The 16,148-nt window shown below is 51.7% G+C and overlaps 1 protein-coding gene across 1 annotated transcript; it reads left to right on the top strand.

Moving 5' to 3' along the window:
- Nucleotides 1-743: 743 nt before the first annotated feature.
- MKS1 (MKS transition zone complex subunit 1) lies at nucleotides 744-13,752 on the top strand (the record flags this gene model as incomplete). The annotated part of the gene is made up of 18 exons (XM_082328637.1): nucleotides 744-823; nucleotides 903-1,015; nucleotides 1,088-1,158; nucleotides 1,453-1,608; nucleotides 2,043-2,140; nucleotides 2,337-2,465; nucleotides 2,790-2,894; nucleotides 3,320-3,428; nucleotides 4,328-4,384; nucleotides 5,276-5,318; nucleotides 5,839-5,901; nucleotides 7,147-7,217; nucleotides 8,062-8,131; nucleotides 9,196-9,303; nucleotides 9,866-9,999; nucleotides 10,750-10,832; nucleotides 10,915-11,012; nucleotides 11,512-13,752. The coding sequence occupies 18 exons, from the start codon at nucleotides 744-746 to the stop codon at nucleotides 11,616-11,618; spliced, it is 1,695 nt and encodes a 564-aa protein (XP_082184763.1). The 3' UTR covers nucleotides 11,619-13,752.
- Between the last annotated feature and the right edge of the window lie 2,396 nt (nucleotides 13,753-16,148).

Raw genomic sequence — 16,148 nt, 5'->3', positions numbered from 1 at the left:
CGGCTCGTGGCCGGCTTTCCATCCCCCAGCACCCCCAAGTCCTTCTCCTCAGGGCTGCTCTCCATCCCCCCATCCCCAGCCTGTGCTGATACCGAGGATTGCCCTGACCCAGGTGCAGGACCCTGCCCTTGGCCTTGTTGAACCCCATGAGGTTCACCCAGGCCCCCCTCTCCAGCCTGCCCAGGTCCCTCTGGATGCCATCCCGTCCCTCAGGCCTGGCACCTGCACCGCCCAGCTTGGTGTCACCTGCAAACTGGCTGAGGGTGCGCCCGATCCTGCTGTCCATGTCGTTGGTGAAGACATTGAACAGCACTGGTCCCAGAACGGGCCCCTGAGGGACACCACTCGTCACGGGTCTCCCTCCGGACATCGAGCCTGGCAGCCAAACAGCCCAATGGCGGGAAAGATTAGGAAAGGGGTAGGGAATAAAGCAGAGAAAGGGGCAGGTTCGCGGTCGGCTCCTCACGGGTGCACAGGGTGCTGGGGGCACGGCAGCGCACGGGGCTGTGGGACGGGGGGGCTTTGCTCTGGGGGGCCTCGCCCGGAGGATGGGGGGGACCCGCCTCGCCCGGGGGGACCCTCAGGGGCAGGGACCTGACAGAACCCCGCCCGCCCGGGGGCCGGGGGCTCCGCGCCGCCCCGGCGCAGCCGCCGCAGCGGGGAGCGGAGCGGGGAGCGGGCGCCCTCCGGCCGCGGGGGGCGCTGTGCCTGCCGCGCCGCCCCGTCTCCATGGTGAGGCGGCCATGGCGGAGCCGCTGCGCAGCGCCGAGGCGGGCGGCGCCGTCTACCGGTCCCGGGACCCCGTGCGCAACCTGCGCCTCCGGTGAGCGGCCGGCCCCGGCCCCCCGGCCCCGGCCCCGGCTCCCGGCCCGCCGTGACGCTCCCTCCCTCCTTCCCCGCAGGGTCCGCATCCAGCGGCTCACGTCGGGCGGGCCCCTCCTGCCGCAGGCCCCGCCGCCCCTCGCCGGCCCCCGCGGCCCCGAGCTCCTGGGCCTGGCCGAGCGCGCCGCTACCGGTACGTGAGGTGCCCGGGAAGGGGGCGGGCGGGGGCAGCGCCTTCGGAGGTGACCGGGCCCTCTCCCCGCAGGTGCCCAGCGGCCCCCGGGCGAGGATGAGGAGGAGGCCGAGGTGGGGTGGCAGGAGAAGCTCTTCAGCCAGGTGGGTGTGCGGCGGCGGCGGGGCCGGGGGGGCCTGGAGGGGCCTTCTCCTCTGCCGCCCTCGCTTGCAGGGTCCCTCGCTTCGGGGTGAGCCGCTGTGCCCCAGCCCCTTCAGGGGGGCAGCGGTGGGCCTGAGCGGTGTTGGAGCCGCTCCGGAGCTCGGGTGGTTTCCTGGGATTCCTCAAGGATCTTGTCTCTGTCTGTGGTGCCTTTGGAAATCTCGGCTGAAAGGTGTTTGTGGCTCTGACAATGCTGGTGAAAGGCAGCTTTTGCGCTTTGCCCACGGTGCTCTCAGTTTGAGGTGGATCTGTACCAAAACGAGTCGGCCTGCCAGACTCCCCTGGACCGGCAGTACCATGAGGAGATCCTGAAACTGGAGAGGGCTGGAGGTCGGAAGAACTGTCGCATCTTCACCTACACGGATCATGACCGATTCACCAACCTAGAGGAGGTATGGGCTCTTAGTTACGCATCATCTCTACAGCAGCGTCTGTCAAAACCGCCAGGCCTGCTGCGGAGGGAGCATTGTGAGTTCTTGGCCATGCAGAAGCAAGCCAGGTATGCTGTGTGCAGGAGAACCTACTGCTTCTGCAGAGCAGCTTCACCTGGTGCCTCAGACCTGGGATGAGCTCTCCCTGTTTCAGAACGATGGTCAGGGGCAGCTTGGAGGGACTTGGCTTTGTAGCATTGCTCTGTGGGTAACTTGTTGGGTGGAGTTTAGCTGTACTTTGCCACAAGAACAGCAAATGAGATCTACGGTCTTGTAGCAGTTTGTCCTTGCATGTGGGTGCATACATAACTGTTCTGTCCTCCAAGAGCAGAGCTGTGTTTGGGAAAGATGGCCTGTTATAATTAAGCTAGTTCCCGTCTGTTTCTCTCTTCCAGCACTGCCAGAAGGTAACCGACTCGGATCATGAGGTGCCATCGTATCTGGCAGAGAGGATGGCCAACGTGAGGAGGAGAAGACAAGACCGCAGGCCAATGTGAGTGCAAACTGGGGCTCGGAGCTTGCTAATGCAGGTTTCCCTGCTGCGGAGCAACCTGGTCCATGGAGGTTGGTGGCTTGAGCTGTGTCGCACTCGAAACCCGGCAGTTTGACTCCTCGTCGGGGTGGGTTCGGTGCTGCCTGTGCCAGGCTGCTGAAGTGAGCCATGACTTGTCCTCTTCTGTTGTTGACAGAGAAGCAAGTTCTCTGAAGTCAAAAATCATCACCTGGGAACCCTCAGAAGAATTTATAAAGAACAGTCATGTGATTAACACTCCTGTCCAGACCATGTACATCATGGGGGACTTGGGACCTTACGGGAAGTAAGTAAAATCCTGAAGTGATCTTAGTTTCCCAGAAGGAAGCCCATCTTCCCTCCGTACTCAAATCTCCTGTTTCTTTCATTAGTTAAGGGGAGAGAATTCCAAGAGCTCAGTAACTCGGGCTGCTCTTTCTTTCTGCCTCTTTCCTCGGTTGGGAGGTAACTGAGTGTATCTCTCCAAAAGGCTTCTTAAACTAATGTAGGAAAGTATGGGTGTGTTTGTTCCCTTCTGAACCCCCGTGTGCCTTCACCAGCTCTGCTGTTCCACAGCAAGAGAGTGTCCGTGTTCTCTATTTAGAATGTGTTTCTTGATGTCTTCCCTTAGGCTTGGTCACAGGGAGTATGAACATGTTCTTTGTACAATCAAGGTGGACGGCAATGGGGTGATCACGGTGAAGCCCGACTTTACCGGCACCAAAGGAGCCTACCGGTGAGTGGGGTAGGGCCGGTACCTCTCGTGGGACTGATGCAGAGGGCTGAAATGGCTGTTTGCTGGTCACCCTTCAGGCAGGGGAGCAGCACGTAAATTGAGGGATATTTTTTAGTTTTATTCCAGAGATTTCTAAGACAAGGTTATTGTGTACTTGTGCTTGGAGTCACTGCATGTGTGGGGCTTTGATGCCAGTCCCTAGGGATACAGGTTACGCACATGCTGGACACGAGTCTCCCTTTTTGAGTCGTTGATGCTGGCAGGCACTGGGGAGCGAGAAGAGGGCTGTTTGTGCCCTTGTGTTACCGCAGCAGCCTGGTGGAGGGGGGCCGCTGTGTCGGGATGGCCCAGCTGATGCTGTTGCTGCCTGTGCCTGTACTCTGCGTAATGGGGGAGTTTCGCCCATGTGTTTTGGGGCTCTGCAGGATCGAGCTGGATGGAGAGAAGCGAGAGGTGTGGAAATACACCATCGAGAATGCATCTGTCCAAGTGCAGCCAGAGGAGGAGGAACGCGAGCAGCGTGTGTTCAGAGACGTAAGGACCGGCCTCCGCTGATCACTGACTAGTTCTCCTGATTTGACAGAGGGAGCTCAGGCCCTCAGGCAGATGTAATTGTTAGTGCCATAGACACCTCAGGTTGACAAAATGATTGTCGCTGGCAATGAGTCTCATCATGCCCAGCAATTTGAGAACTCCAACGAATACTCCCCGACCGCTTCATTCCTTACGCTAGGTAGAGGCCTTGGCCGGTATTAGGTGTGTTGGCCTCTGACTGCAGTAATCTATGTAGTGAGAGCTGATGCAAGAAACCACCTGAATTCCTGCCTTTCTAGTGTCACCTGCCAGTGGTTTTCCTTCTCTTTTGAGCAGTGGGCAAACCCTTTCCTTGGTCTTCCTCTGGCTGCCTGTATACTTATTGAATGGTTTCTTATTATGAATGTCCCAGGATATTTGGATCTCATTTTCTGTCTTGATCTTTCTGAATTGCCTTTTTGGCTGTGGCAGTTTATAAAGGTACTTAATGTTTTAGTTCTTCAGTTGTACATTTCCTTATTCTTTTTGTGATCAATAAGGAAATAATGATTTTGCCACGCTGATCTCCCATCTGTTGGTTTCATTGGAATAGTTTATGCCTGTGTTTTTAACATGTCATTGAAGATCTGATTCTTCAGAGCTTCTTTTTCACTTAGATTGGCCTTTGACAAGGTCTTCTCTGAAGCTGAAGTTCCATGCAGTGTTAGCAGTTATGCATCTTTGTTCTGTTAGGTTCTCATATTCCCTGTATCTGCTATAACAATTAAAAAACCCCATGTGCTAAGCCTGTCAACAATTTAAATTGGTTTTAAGTTATATCCCTTACAATTTTTTCAGTAAGTAAAAACATATGTGATCAAAAAGACCCTTTTTCTAATCCGCTTGTTCTGTGTTTTCAGCTGTACGGTCGGCACAGGGAGTACCTCAGCGGCCTCGTAGGCTCAGAATTTGAAATGGTGAGTACCAGCGGCACTCGGCAGGGACCTGGAGCCCTGCTGCCTTTGGAGGCTGTTGACCTGGTTAGCATGGCTGCCGCTTGTACCCCAGAGACTGTCTCATTCTGGGGGTCTGTTGGCAGCTTTTACCTCGTGGCTTCCAGCAGAAAATTGGGTCAAAACGGACACGATGTGGGGCCTGCAGAGATCCATCTCCAGAGATGCAGATCTGTCCGACCAGCAGCAGAGCGTGCTGAATGCTGCAGTCTCTGTGAGACTGCATGCATTGTCTGATGGCCTTTGATTATAATACTTTAAGAAGGAAGGAGGGTTTATATCTTTTGGCATAGTGATTGCTGTTAACTTCTTGAATGTCCAACACATCTATGTGCTGCTTTGTTCAAGTGAACAGCCCCTCCCACCCCCAAACTCATGCAGTTTCCCTTCTCACTGAATTACCCAGATCGTAATCTTTTTTGCTCAAATCTTGTTTGCCAAAGTGTGAAAGTTCTTGTACTTCGATAGAGTGTCTCAGCTTGTCCTGTGCTTCCCTCTGCTCCCCCCACCTTGGGCAAGTGCAGGAACACTAGAGGGAGAAACAGGACGGTGATTTCTGCAAGTGACTTCTCACGACATTTTATGTCCATCTTGAAGTCTCTAAGAAACCGGTTTATGGAATAGTAAATTCCTGCAGTCTAGGAATTTGGTCTCTAGAGAGTGTCTCTCCAGAGGGACTGTTCACTTCTGGAAAGTGATAGGAGAAGTCATGACGCCTACCTGGCCCGCGGAGTGCATCATTCATGTACAAACGTCTGTGAAGTATCTGTGTGAGACCCTGGTGGGAGGGGATTGCGTGAGGTTCCACCAGCGGTCATTGCGCTCTTTATCTTGTTTATCTGCTCATTTGTACAGACTCTTCCTGGTGCTCTGCGGCTTTTTGTGAATGGAGAAATAGGTGAGTCCTTATTTCAAACAGTAACAAACGGGCAAATCTGGGTCTGCTGGGATGGCTGAGGCTATGAAGGGTCCAAGGGTTCTTGCATCACAGGCCGGTCCAGAGTAGGTGCTTCTGTCCCTAGAATCCTTTACTTCCTCCTCCTCCCCTGTTTTTGTGGACTAAGCCCTTGAGTGGCCTTTACAGATTGGAGGTTACAAATACTGTGGCTGTTCTAGGAAGACATACAGATCTGAAAAAAGGAGAGCAGACTGGGAAGTTAATAGAGATTATAGCAAAGAAAGCAATTAAATGTGTGACCTCCCGAATCTGGTTAGTGATATGGGGACAGGGCTAGTCTAGAGAAGGAATCTTCTCTGAGGGTCGTATTCTGTTACTTTGAAGACCCTGGCTTTTCGCAGCTTCCAGCAGGAACTGGTTGTCGCTGAGGTTATTGGTGCTGGCTCTCCCCAAAGTCTACAGTGAGTACTGGAGGAGTTTGTGTGGAAGCGAGCAGCCCAAGTTCATTCTCTCTTCTCAGTTTCAGCTCAAGGCTATGAGTATGACAACCTCTATGTTCACTTCTTTGTGGAGCTGCCTAACCGTAAGTATTCACGTTTCCAGCTGCATCACAGCATTTTGAGGAGCGAAGCGTGCTTTGGCTGGTCCATCAGATCAGCTCTGCTGGAAGTCAGTAAAAGTTAATGTCGGGGCTGGGATCTAGTCAGAGGTCTTCAGAGCTAGAATTGCAGAACTCAGTTGTTTGAACTAAACTCATGTCTGGGAGAAAGTAGCATCTTCCCCTTTCATCTCTTCCAAATCAGGCTGGGATGTAGAGGTCCCTTGGCTTCTCAGCCAGGGGTGATGGTGTCCAGCAGGCTGCCCAAAGTTCATTCCTTGTACTGCGGAGAGTGGCCTTCCGGTCTTCCCCATCTCAGCAGTGACCTTGTCTGATTTCAGTGCTCACCGTCATGTTCTCATGTTTTGTCATAAAATCTAGAATTGTTAAGGTTGGAAAAGACCCTTAAGATCATCGAGTCCAACCGTTAACCCAGCACTGCCAAGTCCACCACTAAACCATGTCCTCGAGCACCGTATCTATCCGTTCTGTAAATACCTCCAGGGATGGAGACTCAACCACTGCCCTGGGCAGCCTGTTCCAATGCTGACCACCCTTGCGGTGAAGAAGTTTTTCCTAATGTCTAACCTAAACCTCCCCTGGTGCAGCTTGAGGCTGTTTCCTCTCGTCCTATCACTTGTTACTGGGGAGAAGAGACTGACCCCCACCTCACTACAACCTCCTTTCAGGTAGTTGTAGAGAGCAATAAGGTCGCCCCTCAGCCTCCTCTTCTCCAGGCTAAACAACCCCAGTTCCCTCAGCCGCTCCTCATAAGACTTGTGCTCCAGACGCTTCACCAGCTTCGTTGCCCTTCTCTGTTTTGTGCTGACACTAACATATTAATTTTTGACTGATAAATAACGTTCCCAGCACTAACATCCCGCTGCATGTTTAATCCCCTTGAAGCTATGACTCTGGCTCCCCTCTCTGGTTATACCCCGATGTTTGTCCGAGAGGTACCACTTTTGCTACTCAGTACATTTAGATAAGGTTCTGCTTTTCTCTTAAGATGGAGTTGGTGCTTTTCTTCGACAGTTCAGGGCGTTGTGGGGAGCAGCCATTGCCTGGAACAAGACGGGGTGGGACACACCTAGGGAAATTCAGTGTGGGTGATGTTATCTGTTATCCCTGTCATCTGGGACTGATATTCTCCTTCGAGCAGCTCTGGTTTGAGTGCTCCCTCTCACCGAAAGCATTCACCGCTGTGCTCACGTTCTCCTCTTCTCCCAGAGTGGTCGAGCCCCGCGTCCCAGCAGCTATCAGGGGTGACGCAGACCTGTGCCACCAAGACAGTGGGCTGGGTAAGGATGCTTTCAGAGCTGCAGAGCAGTTTGAGCAGGCATTCTCTGAAGTGGAACACGTGTAACAAGCTACGGATATATTCAGCAAAGGTCCTGACTTGAGAGCTCCTTTCGAGGGCAGGGCGTGTTTGGGATTCTCCTCCTTCTAGTTATACTTGCCATTTTTCAGGGTGCCACTGTGTCCAAGTGAAACTAGACCAAATAAAACTGCTTCAAAGCAGTTTCTGGAACCTCACTTTTTTCTTCCTTCTGGCTGATTAATTGCCTTTGGAGCTTTGATTTTTGTGTTGTTGAATGCTCAGAGTTAACGAAGCATTGTTCTGGCTTGCCTGGGGCAGGAATGCACAGTCTCTAAATTGATTTCTCAAAACGAACCCCTCCTGCTATCTGGGAAGTTGGTTCCATTGCTGTCTCCAGCTCCTCTCTTACAAAATCTGAATTTTATCAACTTTGTAATGTCTTTTATGTGAGCTAGTTTGCATATTACAAAAATAATTTTCATACAACAATTCAGTAATACATTGTTGGAGGTATTTTTCTCGCCTCCTGTAAAGATTGTGGTGGTGTAGTAGTTACGCAGCTGGCTGAATTCTCATTTGAGGTGCGTTACTCTTTCCCCCTTTTCATTAGTATTTACAGTCTGCTCCATCAGCATGGCACTCGGGAGTGTATGCAGGTCCATCACGCAGTCTGGTGTTCGTTGCTGTGATGTTATTGATCTCGTTTGGGCATCATTGCCTGTTTTCCACCGTTAGTTCTTTTCTCTCTGCTCTCTGTGCCCCTGCAATGCTTGTGATGAATTCTCTCGTCCAGGAATCTGATCTCTGTCCTGTTCCTTTTCTAGGATAACGTGGCACACTTCTGCTACCCCTTCACTTTGGAGATGTTTTTCACCCAAGGAGACGAATCGGAAGGTGCGTTTCCTTGTTGCTCTGAACTGTGAAACTGAAATCTTTTGATCGCAGCGTAGGCGTGTTGTTGGCCCCTCACCAAGATGAAAGGACAGATTTAAACAAAGGGGAACGTTGCTGGTTCAGCAAATGTTCGCCCTGTCACCACACAACCTCTGGACATGTACTATATTTGCCCTGCCCAGCAATGCATTAGCATTTGTACGCATCCATTGATGTCGCCCTGCTTCCAGGCTGTAGTCAGCTTTATCCAGTTGCAAAACTACTTGGATCTTAGCTTGTCTGTCTCAAAATGCCTGGCGTGCTGCTCTGTGTTGGCATGCCCGGTGTGCTGCATAGAGCCCTGGGACTCTGCAGCCAAAGAAACAGGCAGCTTTTTTGTATGCAACGAAAACTCTGTGCTGAGTCTTACATTTGTAGACGCGCTCAGTGACCTGTATAATCTTTGTACAGTTTATGTCACTTTGAAACTTCCAGCTCTATTTTAAGCTGGGCTTCTCTGCTGCCTGTTCCTGCTGCTTCACTCCGCTACTGCTGCTTCCTCACCGGCCCCGTTGCTCTTTGGATTGCGATTGCTAGGGACAGCTTTGCGGCATGCCTTGCCACTTAAATCCAATGTACGCATTGGATTTGAGTATTCAAGCAACACTAATGGATTTTCAGCTTACAATAAACACGCTGAGTTTGTTTCACCATGGAAAAAAGAAATGCTTGGAAACCTGTAGGAGAATCCAAGTTAATAATCCCCCAATAATGGTGGGAAAGGTAAGAGGTGAAAAAAAATTCACAGAAGATTGTCTTGTCTGCTCAAAGAAAATTGAGGAACCAGTTTGGACTTGCTCTCAAAGAATTTTCCCAAATTTTTAACATCTTATCAATAATTCTGTTTTCATCCTCAAATCTGAGAGTTCAGCTTGTACAGGGGAAAATAATCACCGATACATCTAGGTTAGTCATTGTGGAAGAAATACAGAAAGGACTTCCTACTAGTGGAGCTGGGCATTTAGCATTTTTTTCTCTGTGATAATCTCCCTCACGAAGCTGTGATCTGCTCCCCTTCCTTGCAGACAGTCTCCCACAGTGGCCTGTTCTCTACTTTGAGGTCCTGTCCCTGGATTTCTGGCAGAGGTATCGCGTTGAAGGATATGGTTCTTTGGTGCTGCCGGCATCTCCAGGTAAAACATACGTGGGGCGTGATGTTAATTATCTGGGGGAAGGAGTTGAGTGGTTCTCTTGGGAATGGATTCAGCTGGTCCTGAGGCGGCTTTGCCTTTGCATACTGAAGGGGATAGTTCGCTGTCTGGGGGGCAGCAAGGAAGGATTTGATGCATCCTGCACCATTATGCCTTGTTGAGATGCATCATGTGTTGCTGTCCTTGCTCCTTCGGTGATTCTGTCACAAAATCTTGTGTGATAAAGCGCTGGGTGATGCTGCGTATCCATCTCTACAATAGCAGTAGCCCCCTCTGTCCCACATGGAATCTGAGGGTCACAACTATTCTGACACCCACGTGTAGCGAGGAGATGCTCCTCACGGGCAGGGGGTACTTCCAGTGCTGGCGGTGTGACTGTATGGGGCTGACTCATTGGGAAAATGCTACAGAGATACCGTGCAGCGTTTCCGTTTCCCGCCTACGGTGGTTTGGGTCAGCAGGTATTCATCTGCCACGCTGTCCTTGGTGACTCTGAACAGGTTGTTGGTCATAGCTGCTAAGCTGTCCTGTTGTCCTGGGCCAGGTCTCCACACGCTCACCATCCGTACCTGGCGCCCTGTGGAGCTGGGGACAGTCGCTGAGTTGAGGAGATTTTTCATTGGTGGATCTCCTGAGCTGGAGGACATAACCTACGTCAGGATACCATCGACCTTCAAGGTGGGCTCGACTGCAGGGCATTGCTCCTGCTGGGAGATGGTAGATTATGCTCTCGGCTTCAGATGTCTGTGGACAGCCTGGACCAGATTTGAACGAGGACGAGCTGGTGGCCCTGTCCCTTTGACTAAAGAAACGTCTCCTTTGTGAGGCTTGTGATCATGAACAGAGGAACGGGCAGGCGCTGAGGCAGAGCTCTCTGCCTCCTGAGGTGTGTGCAGTTTAGAGAAGTGGGTGAATGTGGCCCAAAGCCTTGCCTTACCCCTGCCTGTGCTGGCCGTGTTCCGAAAGTGTCTGTCAGATCAGCATTTGTTACCAGCTATAGACTTTTTCCTGTGTTTTTGTAAGGGATCTGGGCTGTACTGCTTCTGGAACAGTTCAGTGAAGCAAGAAGCCCATGGGTGTGAGGCGGGCAGAAATTTCACGTTCTTAAGAAAGCTGCAGAGGTGCTCGCTGGTGTAATGAGCAAGTTGACCTTCGTAGCAGCTTTGTGTGGGAACGAGCCCTGATGCAGTTGTTGAAAGCTTCCTCCAGTACTGCACTCAGCTTGCTAGCATTTAGGTCCTGCCCTCAGACCAGCCTGGAACCACCTGCCCTTCTTTCTGACCTTGCTTTCTGTGTGCAGCGGGGAAGGGAGAGACTCAGCGCCCAGAGGAGTGCATGCTGCTGGTGGGGCACGCTCGTTTTCAGTAGGGTCAGCCTGCTGCAGCAGGCTGTGGGCTGTGGTTACTCTAACTCGTGCTGTCTTTGCAGGGAGAGCGTCTGAGCCGCTTTGGTTTCCGCACAGAGACAACAGGGAGCGTCACGTTCCGGCTTTACTGCCTGCAGCAGTCTAAGTAAGTGCAGCAAAGTGAGTATGAGCTCCATCGTGCGTGCTGTGTTTCGGCAGCCCTGACCTCCTACTGTACTTCTGTGCAGAGCCTTTCTGGAAACCAGTGCCCTGAGGCAGCGCATGCAGAGTGTACTGGACCGGCTTGGAGGCTTCAGCCAGCAGAGCTCTGTCTACAACGTTTTGGGTAGGGCTTTCAGCATCATTCTCCCTGGCGAGCCTTTGGGTCACTCTTGCCCCTTTTTTACAGAGTGGGCAGGATATTTCAGGAGAATCCATTGCTGTGGGGATAATTGCCCCGCCATGAGCTCTCTGAGTCCATAGCAGAGGTTAAATGTTCTGATCTGAGCTGGACACTTAAGGAGGCGTCAGCTCTCAGCAGGCAGGAGGGGTAACCACCCTGGGAGGGCAAGGCCTAGGCTGGGCTGCCCAGTCTTGCCTGGCACTGAGCATGGCTTGTGGCACCGATGCACAGGCTGTTGCTGATTCCATTCTGCACAGAGCAAAGACGGTGCTAGAAAGAAGTGAAGAGAGCAGCAGGGACCGGGTGCTTTGTTGGTGGAACTTAGTAATAGGAAGTGCGACTCCTGCTGCAGGAGAGATGGTGTTTGCTGGACAGACTCATCCCTCCCCTTCCCTGAGGCTGTCTGATGCATTCTGGCTTCCTCTCGCCCGCTGTGTTGTAGAGGCTTTCCAGAGGGCACGGCGCCGGATGCAGGAAGCACGCGAGAGCCTTCCTCAAGACCTCATCAGCACCTCTGCCTCCGCTGTGTCCCAGTCGCAGGAACCGTGATCGACCGCCTCCACGGCCTGGGAGCACTCGGCATCTCTCCGACACAAGCTCCCGTTGTTCAGCAGGAGTCACAGTGCCGGTGCCTGGTAGCTTTCAAAGCCCTTCCTTTGCCATTTTCCGTGGATGAGGGAAGGAGTCTGTAACGCATCCAGACCCAGAATCTTTGCATTTCCACAGGTACCTGCGGAAGGAGCCCCAATCTTTCAAGGCGTTTTGTTACCAGGCCCTAACGATCCAGCCAATTGTTCGCATTTCTGCTGAGTGGACTAAAATACTGACGTGGGACCTGTGAACCCTTTAACACTTTTTCAGGAGTTGAATAGTAAATGGTTAGAAAAATTTCAAGTCTACGTGACTTGGTAAATTTAGTTTTCTTCTTAAAAAAGAGGGTGATGTTGAAGGGCAAGGCATGAAGGCTGTTAGGGATTTAATGAAATGAGTAGATAACTTCTGGAGAGTGCTGATAATTGTTGTCAGCATTTGCAGCTATGGGTCAGTCAATAGTAAAATGAAGCTGTTCACCTCTGCCTTAAGACTGATTCATTCCTAGAGAGAGCAATCTCTGCTGCCTGTAATATAGGAAATCAAAGCAAGGGAATAACGTTAGACAGATGGAGAACTGGAGAAAAGGGTTACATTCCGTATTTCCTTGTGTGTGCCTCCGTAACGTTTCTAGCTCTGCAGTGATGAGCAGGAGGACTCTTTGTTCAGGAATACAACTGAAAACATGCATTCCCCTTAGTTCATAGCAGAACTTTGGCTGGGGCTGGATGGTTTGCAGGCAACAAGAGCAGATTATAACATTTGCACAGCAGCTGAACTTTGAACCGTTCAAGCTGTTCATTTGAGCTATGGTTCATTGCTCGATCACTGATTGCAGTACGCGGCATTGCTTCCTGGGGAAGCATGTGTGTACCCAATTTTTACCGTTTCTTCTGTTCTTTTCTGAGATTCTTTTTTTTTCCTGTTTTTTTTCCTGTCTCAAGTTCACAGGAGCGAGGCTACCTGCAGAGTGGCAGTGCTGCATTGATTTATGCACGAGTCACTTTTCCGTGTGTTCTCCACCTCTGCTCCCAGCACAAGGGATAGGAAGAAAAATCTCAGGCTGAGATCACGCAGGTCTGAACGTGTCTGGAAAGTTAGAATTCACAGGCAGAAGATGAAACAGGAATTGGCCTTCCTTCTCTTGCTCTGCATGTCCTTTGCAGGGAACGTGGGACTCGTGGTGGCAGCCGTGTGTGTGATTGTTAGAACATCCCCCTCTTCCCGGGTGCTCCGTTCTCTTCCTCACTCCCTCCTTGCCATTTCAATCTTGTCCCAGCCTTCACTGGGAAAACCAAAATCCCGGGTTTGTTCCTCCTTGACCTTTGTCGTAATTCCTAGATCTGTCTGGCAGTTTGAATGTGTCTGGCAATTTCAGTTATAAAAGAGGATTTTTGCTCACCTTCCTCGCCTGCTACCCCGCCTTTTTGATGGCAGAGGCTGCCCGCGTGTGTTAGAGTGGCCCGTTAAGCAGAGCACACTGTCCGTGGCCTAGAGCTGGATGATGTCTTGTGCGTGAGTCAGGTCTCCGCTTACGCTCTTGATGTGATGGCTGTGAAGGCAAACGCTCGGTTCTGGAGCAGCAGAATTGAGGTGTGTGTGCTATTGTGGTCTATCATGATACAGTCACATTTTGCAGAGATTGACCCACTCAGCGCCCAGGATGCAAAGTGTTCAGTGAGTACATAGCGCTTGCTATCTCTTTTTTTAATCTTAATTCACGTTATGGGCCTGTACGTTTATTGCATTCTATCTAAGCAATACTTAATTCCCTTCTGGGTGTTTCTGTTGTGCTTATCACTAATAGCTGAATTGCCTGGCTCTGAAGCCCTTTTCAGGATTGAGTTACAAGGTTAAGAGGATATTTTTATCAATAAAGTAACAAAACACCTTTGTGACTGAGATGACGCCGAAGGCAGATCCTGTTCGAGAGTGGACTTTTCTGATGAGAAGATCAGGTTCCTGACTCGTGCTCCTTGCTCGGCACATTTATATGGCAGGATTTGGTGTACTGAGTGTTAAGGTTACGCAGAGATGCAGTGAGGTTTGCATAATGGTACTACTTTTGCTAGTTAAAACTCTTGAGTAGGATAAAATCTTAGAGAAACTCAAGAGAGCAAAATTTAAACATAAAAAATGATTATAGCCAAAGAAGCAATTCTTCCAAAATAAGACATTGTTAGCGGTTTTTCACCTTCGTGCTTGCAGCCTCCTTGGCCTGGCAGAACAAAATGGTGCTCACAAAAGATGTTTTGGAGAGAGCCTTCAGCAAATGGTCTTTGAATATGCCCTTTTATAAATTAAACCAGCAAATTTCCATATACATGTAGGAAAATGTCACTGATCTTTTAATCAAAACTGGCATTTGGTGCAGGGCTTGTGCTCTGAGCTTGCCAAGGAGCCCGGACGGCTGGAACGGGGGTCGTGCCTCCAGCAGGTACGCACAGATGGAGCAGGAGGTGACCCGTGGGGACAGGCAGAATGGGAGGCCTGCGATTTCCCTGGAGCGGGGAGGATTTTCCCTGTACAGAAGCGTCCCTACAGTTTGCGCCGGAGGGGTGGCTTTGCGGTGGCACTCGGCAGGAGGAGGGAGAGGAAGGGACCGTGGTGGGCGCACAAGAGCTCGGGACAGGAGGGCAGCGGTTACTGGGGCAGGGAGCCTGGCAGGCTGAGCGATGCCGTGCGGGGGCGGCGCTGCGGGCTCTCGGGGCGATGAGAGTGGGTCTAGTGGTGGGACTCGGAGGTCTGCGCTGTCCCCAGCGCGTGGCCAGCAGCCCCCCAGCTCTGGCTGCCTCAGTTGCAGCTGGTTTCTCTTGAGCTTTGCTTCTTCCTTCAAGGCAGACTGGAGCTGTGATGATTTTTGATTGCCAGCTGAACTTGCAGCTGAACAGGCGTCTGTCTGAGGCTGAATCCTGCACCAGCGATGGGGTCTGGATGGGGGCAGGAGCCAGCTGAAAGTCCCTAGGGGCCTTCTGGGCATCTCATTAAATAAACTATGCAAACAAAGGGTAATTGCAGAAATGTTGGCTTGGTGGATAAAAAGGCTGTGGGTAGTTGGCAGGGCTTGCGGGATGCAAATCAGCAGCCATTAGAAATTCCAGTGTAAATGTAACAGAAAAAGAAAACCTAGAAATGAGTCATTCCTGTGACTGGGGGAACAGCTTTCCACTGAAGAAGTGAGACCCAGGAATGGGTTTTGGTCTCAACCGAGGAAGATTTGGGCTGGGATGACTTCAAATTGGAGCCTTGCCAGCAAACCTCAAACACCCCTTTGGCTTAGAGAGTCACAGAATCGTTAAGGTTGGAAAGGACCTCTGAGATCATCAAGTCCAACTGTTAACCTAACGGCCGGGTCCACCTCTAAACCCTGTCCCTAAGCGCCACATCCACACGTTTTTTGAACACTTCCAGGGACTGTGATTGCACCACCTCCCTGGGCAGCCTATTCCAATGCCAAACCACTCTCTCCGTGAAGGAATTTTTCCCAATATCCAATCTAAATCTCCCCTGGCACAGCTTGAGGGTGTTCCCTCTCGTCCTCTTCCTTGCTACCTGGGAGAAGAGGCCAACCCCCCCCTGGCTCCAGCCTCCTTTCAGGCAGTTGCAGAGAGAGTTGTCCCAGTGCTTGTGATGGACCAGAGATGCAGCACTGGGACTGCAGGGGACATTCTGGCCTGGGAGGGTGGGCTGGGCTGCCCGCCATCTGTGCTGCCTGCCGTCCGTGCTGCCCGCCGTCTGTACTGCCCACCGTTTGTACGGCCCGCCGTCCGTGCTGCCCGCCGTTTGTACGGCCCGCCGTCCATGCTGCCCGCCGTCCGTGCTGCCCGCCGTCCGTAGTGCCGTCCCGGCAGCCGGAGGATGCGCGCCCCGGAGGTGGGTGTGGAAGGACATGGGGCTGCCTGCGAAGCGGAGCTGCTGGCTCCGGGGGAGAGGAGCTGCAGCAGGCGTGCGTCCTACAGAGATTTGTCCTGTTGCTGCGTGGTGCGTGGGGAGGGAGAGGCGTATTTTGTCTGTGCTGTGGGGTTGAAGTGGTCATTATTAAACAACTACCGGAGGCTGCTTGTTGGCTTAATATATTTTAATTTTAGCCACTGGGTTGGAGAGTCAGAGAAAGCTCCCTGCAGGCCCTCTCCTGGCAGTGAAGTGAAGGAGTGGGCTGCTTTGCCTTCCACCCCCATCTGCCTTTCTCTTATGCTTACTGTCTTCTCAGGGTGCAGCCTGCATTCTCTAAAGCTCATGTCAGTATTTCAAGGCAAGACAGGGCACAGCTGACCCGAGCAAAGTAACACTTCATTGAATCAGTCCAGAAGTAAGTGTCTGTGGACTCCTTTTCCTGCATTGAAGTCATTGCTTTGGTTAAAGTGAACCCTAGTGCCGTGCAGACTGGAGGTACTTCCCTTGCCCTCTCATCCATAGAGATCCTTTTCTAGAGTAACACAAAAAATCAGGAAGGACTGACAGAATCAGACTTGCCTATAATTTATTCAC

This window comes from Platalea leucorodia (genome assembly GCF_965183815.1).
Source record: "Platalea leucorodia genome assembly, chromosome: 16".
Classification (NCBI taxonomy): Eukaryota; Metazoa; Chordata; class Aves; order Pelecaniformes; family Threskiornithidae; genus Platalea; species Platalea leucorodia.
This window is presented reverse-complemented; position numbering and strand designations above follow the sequence as displayed.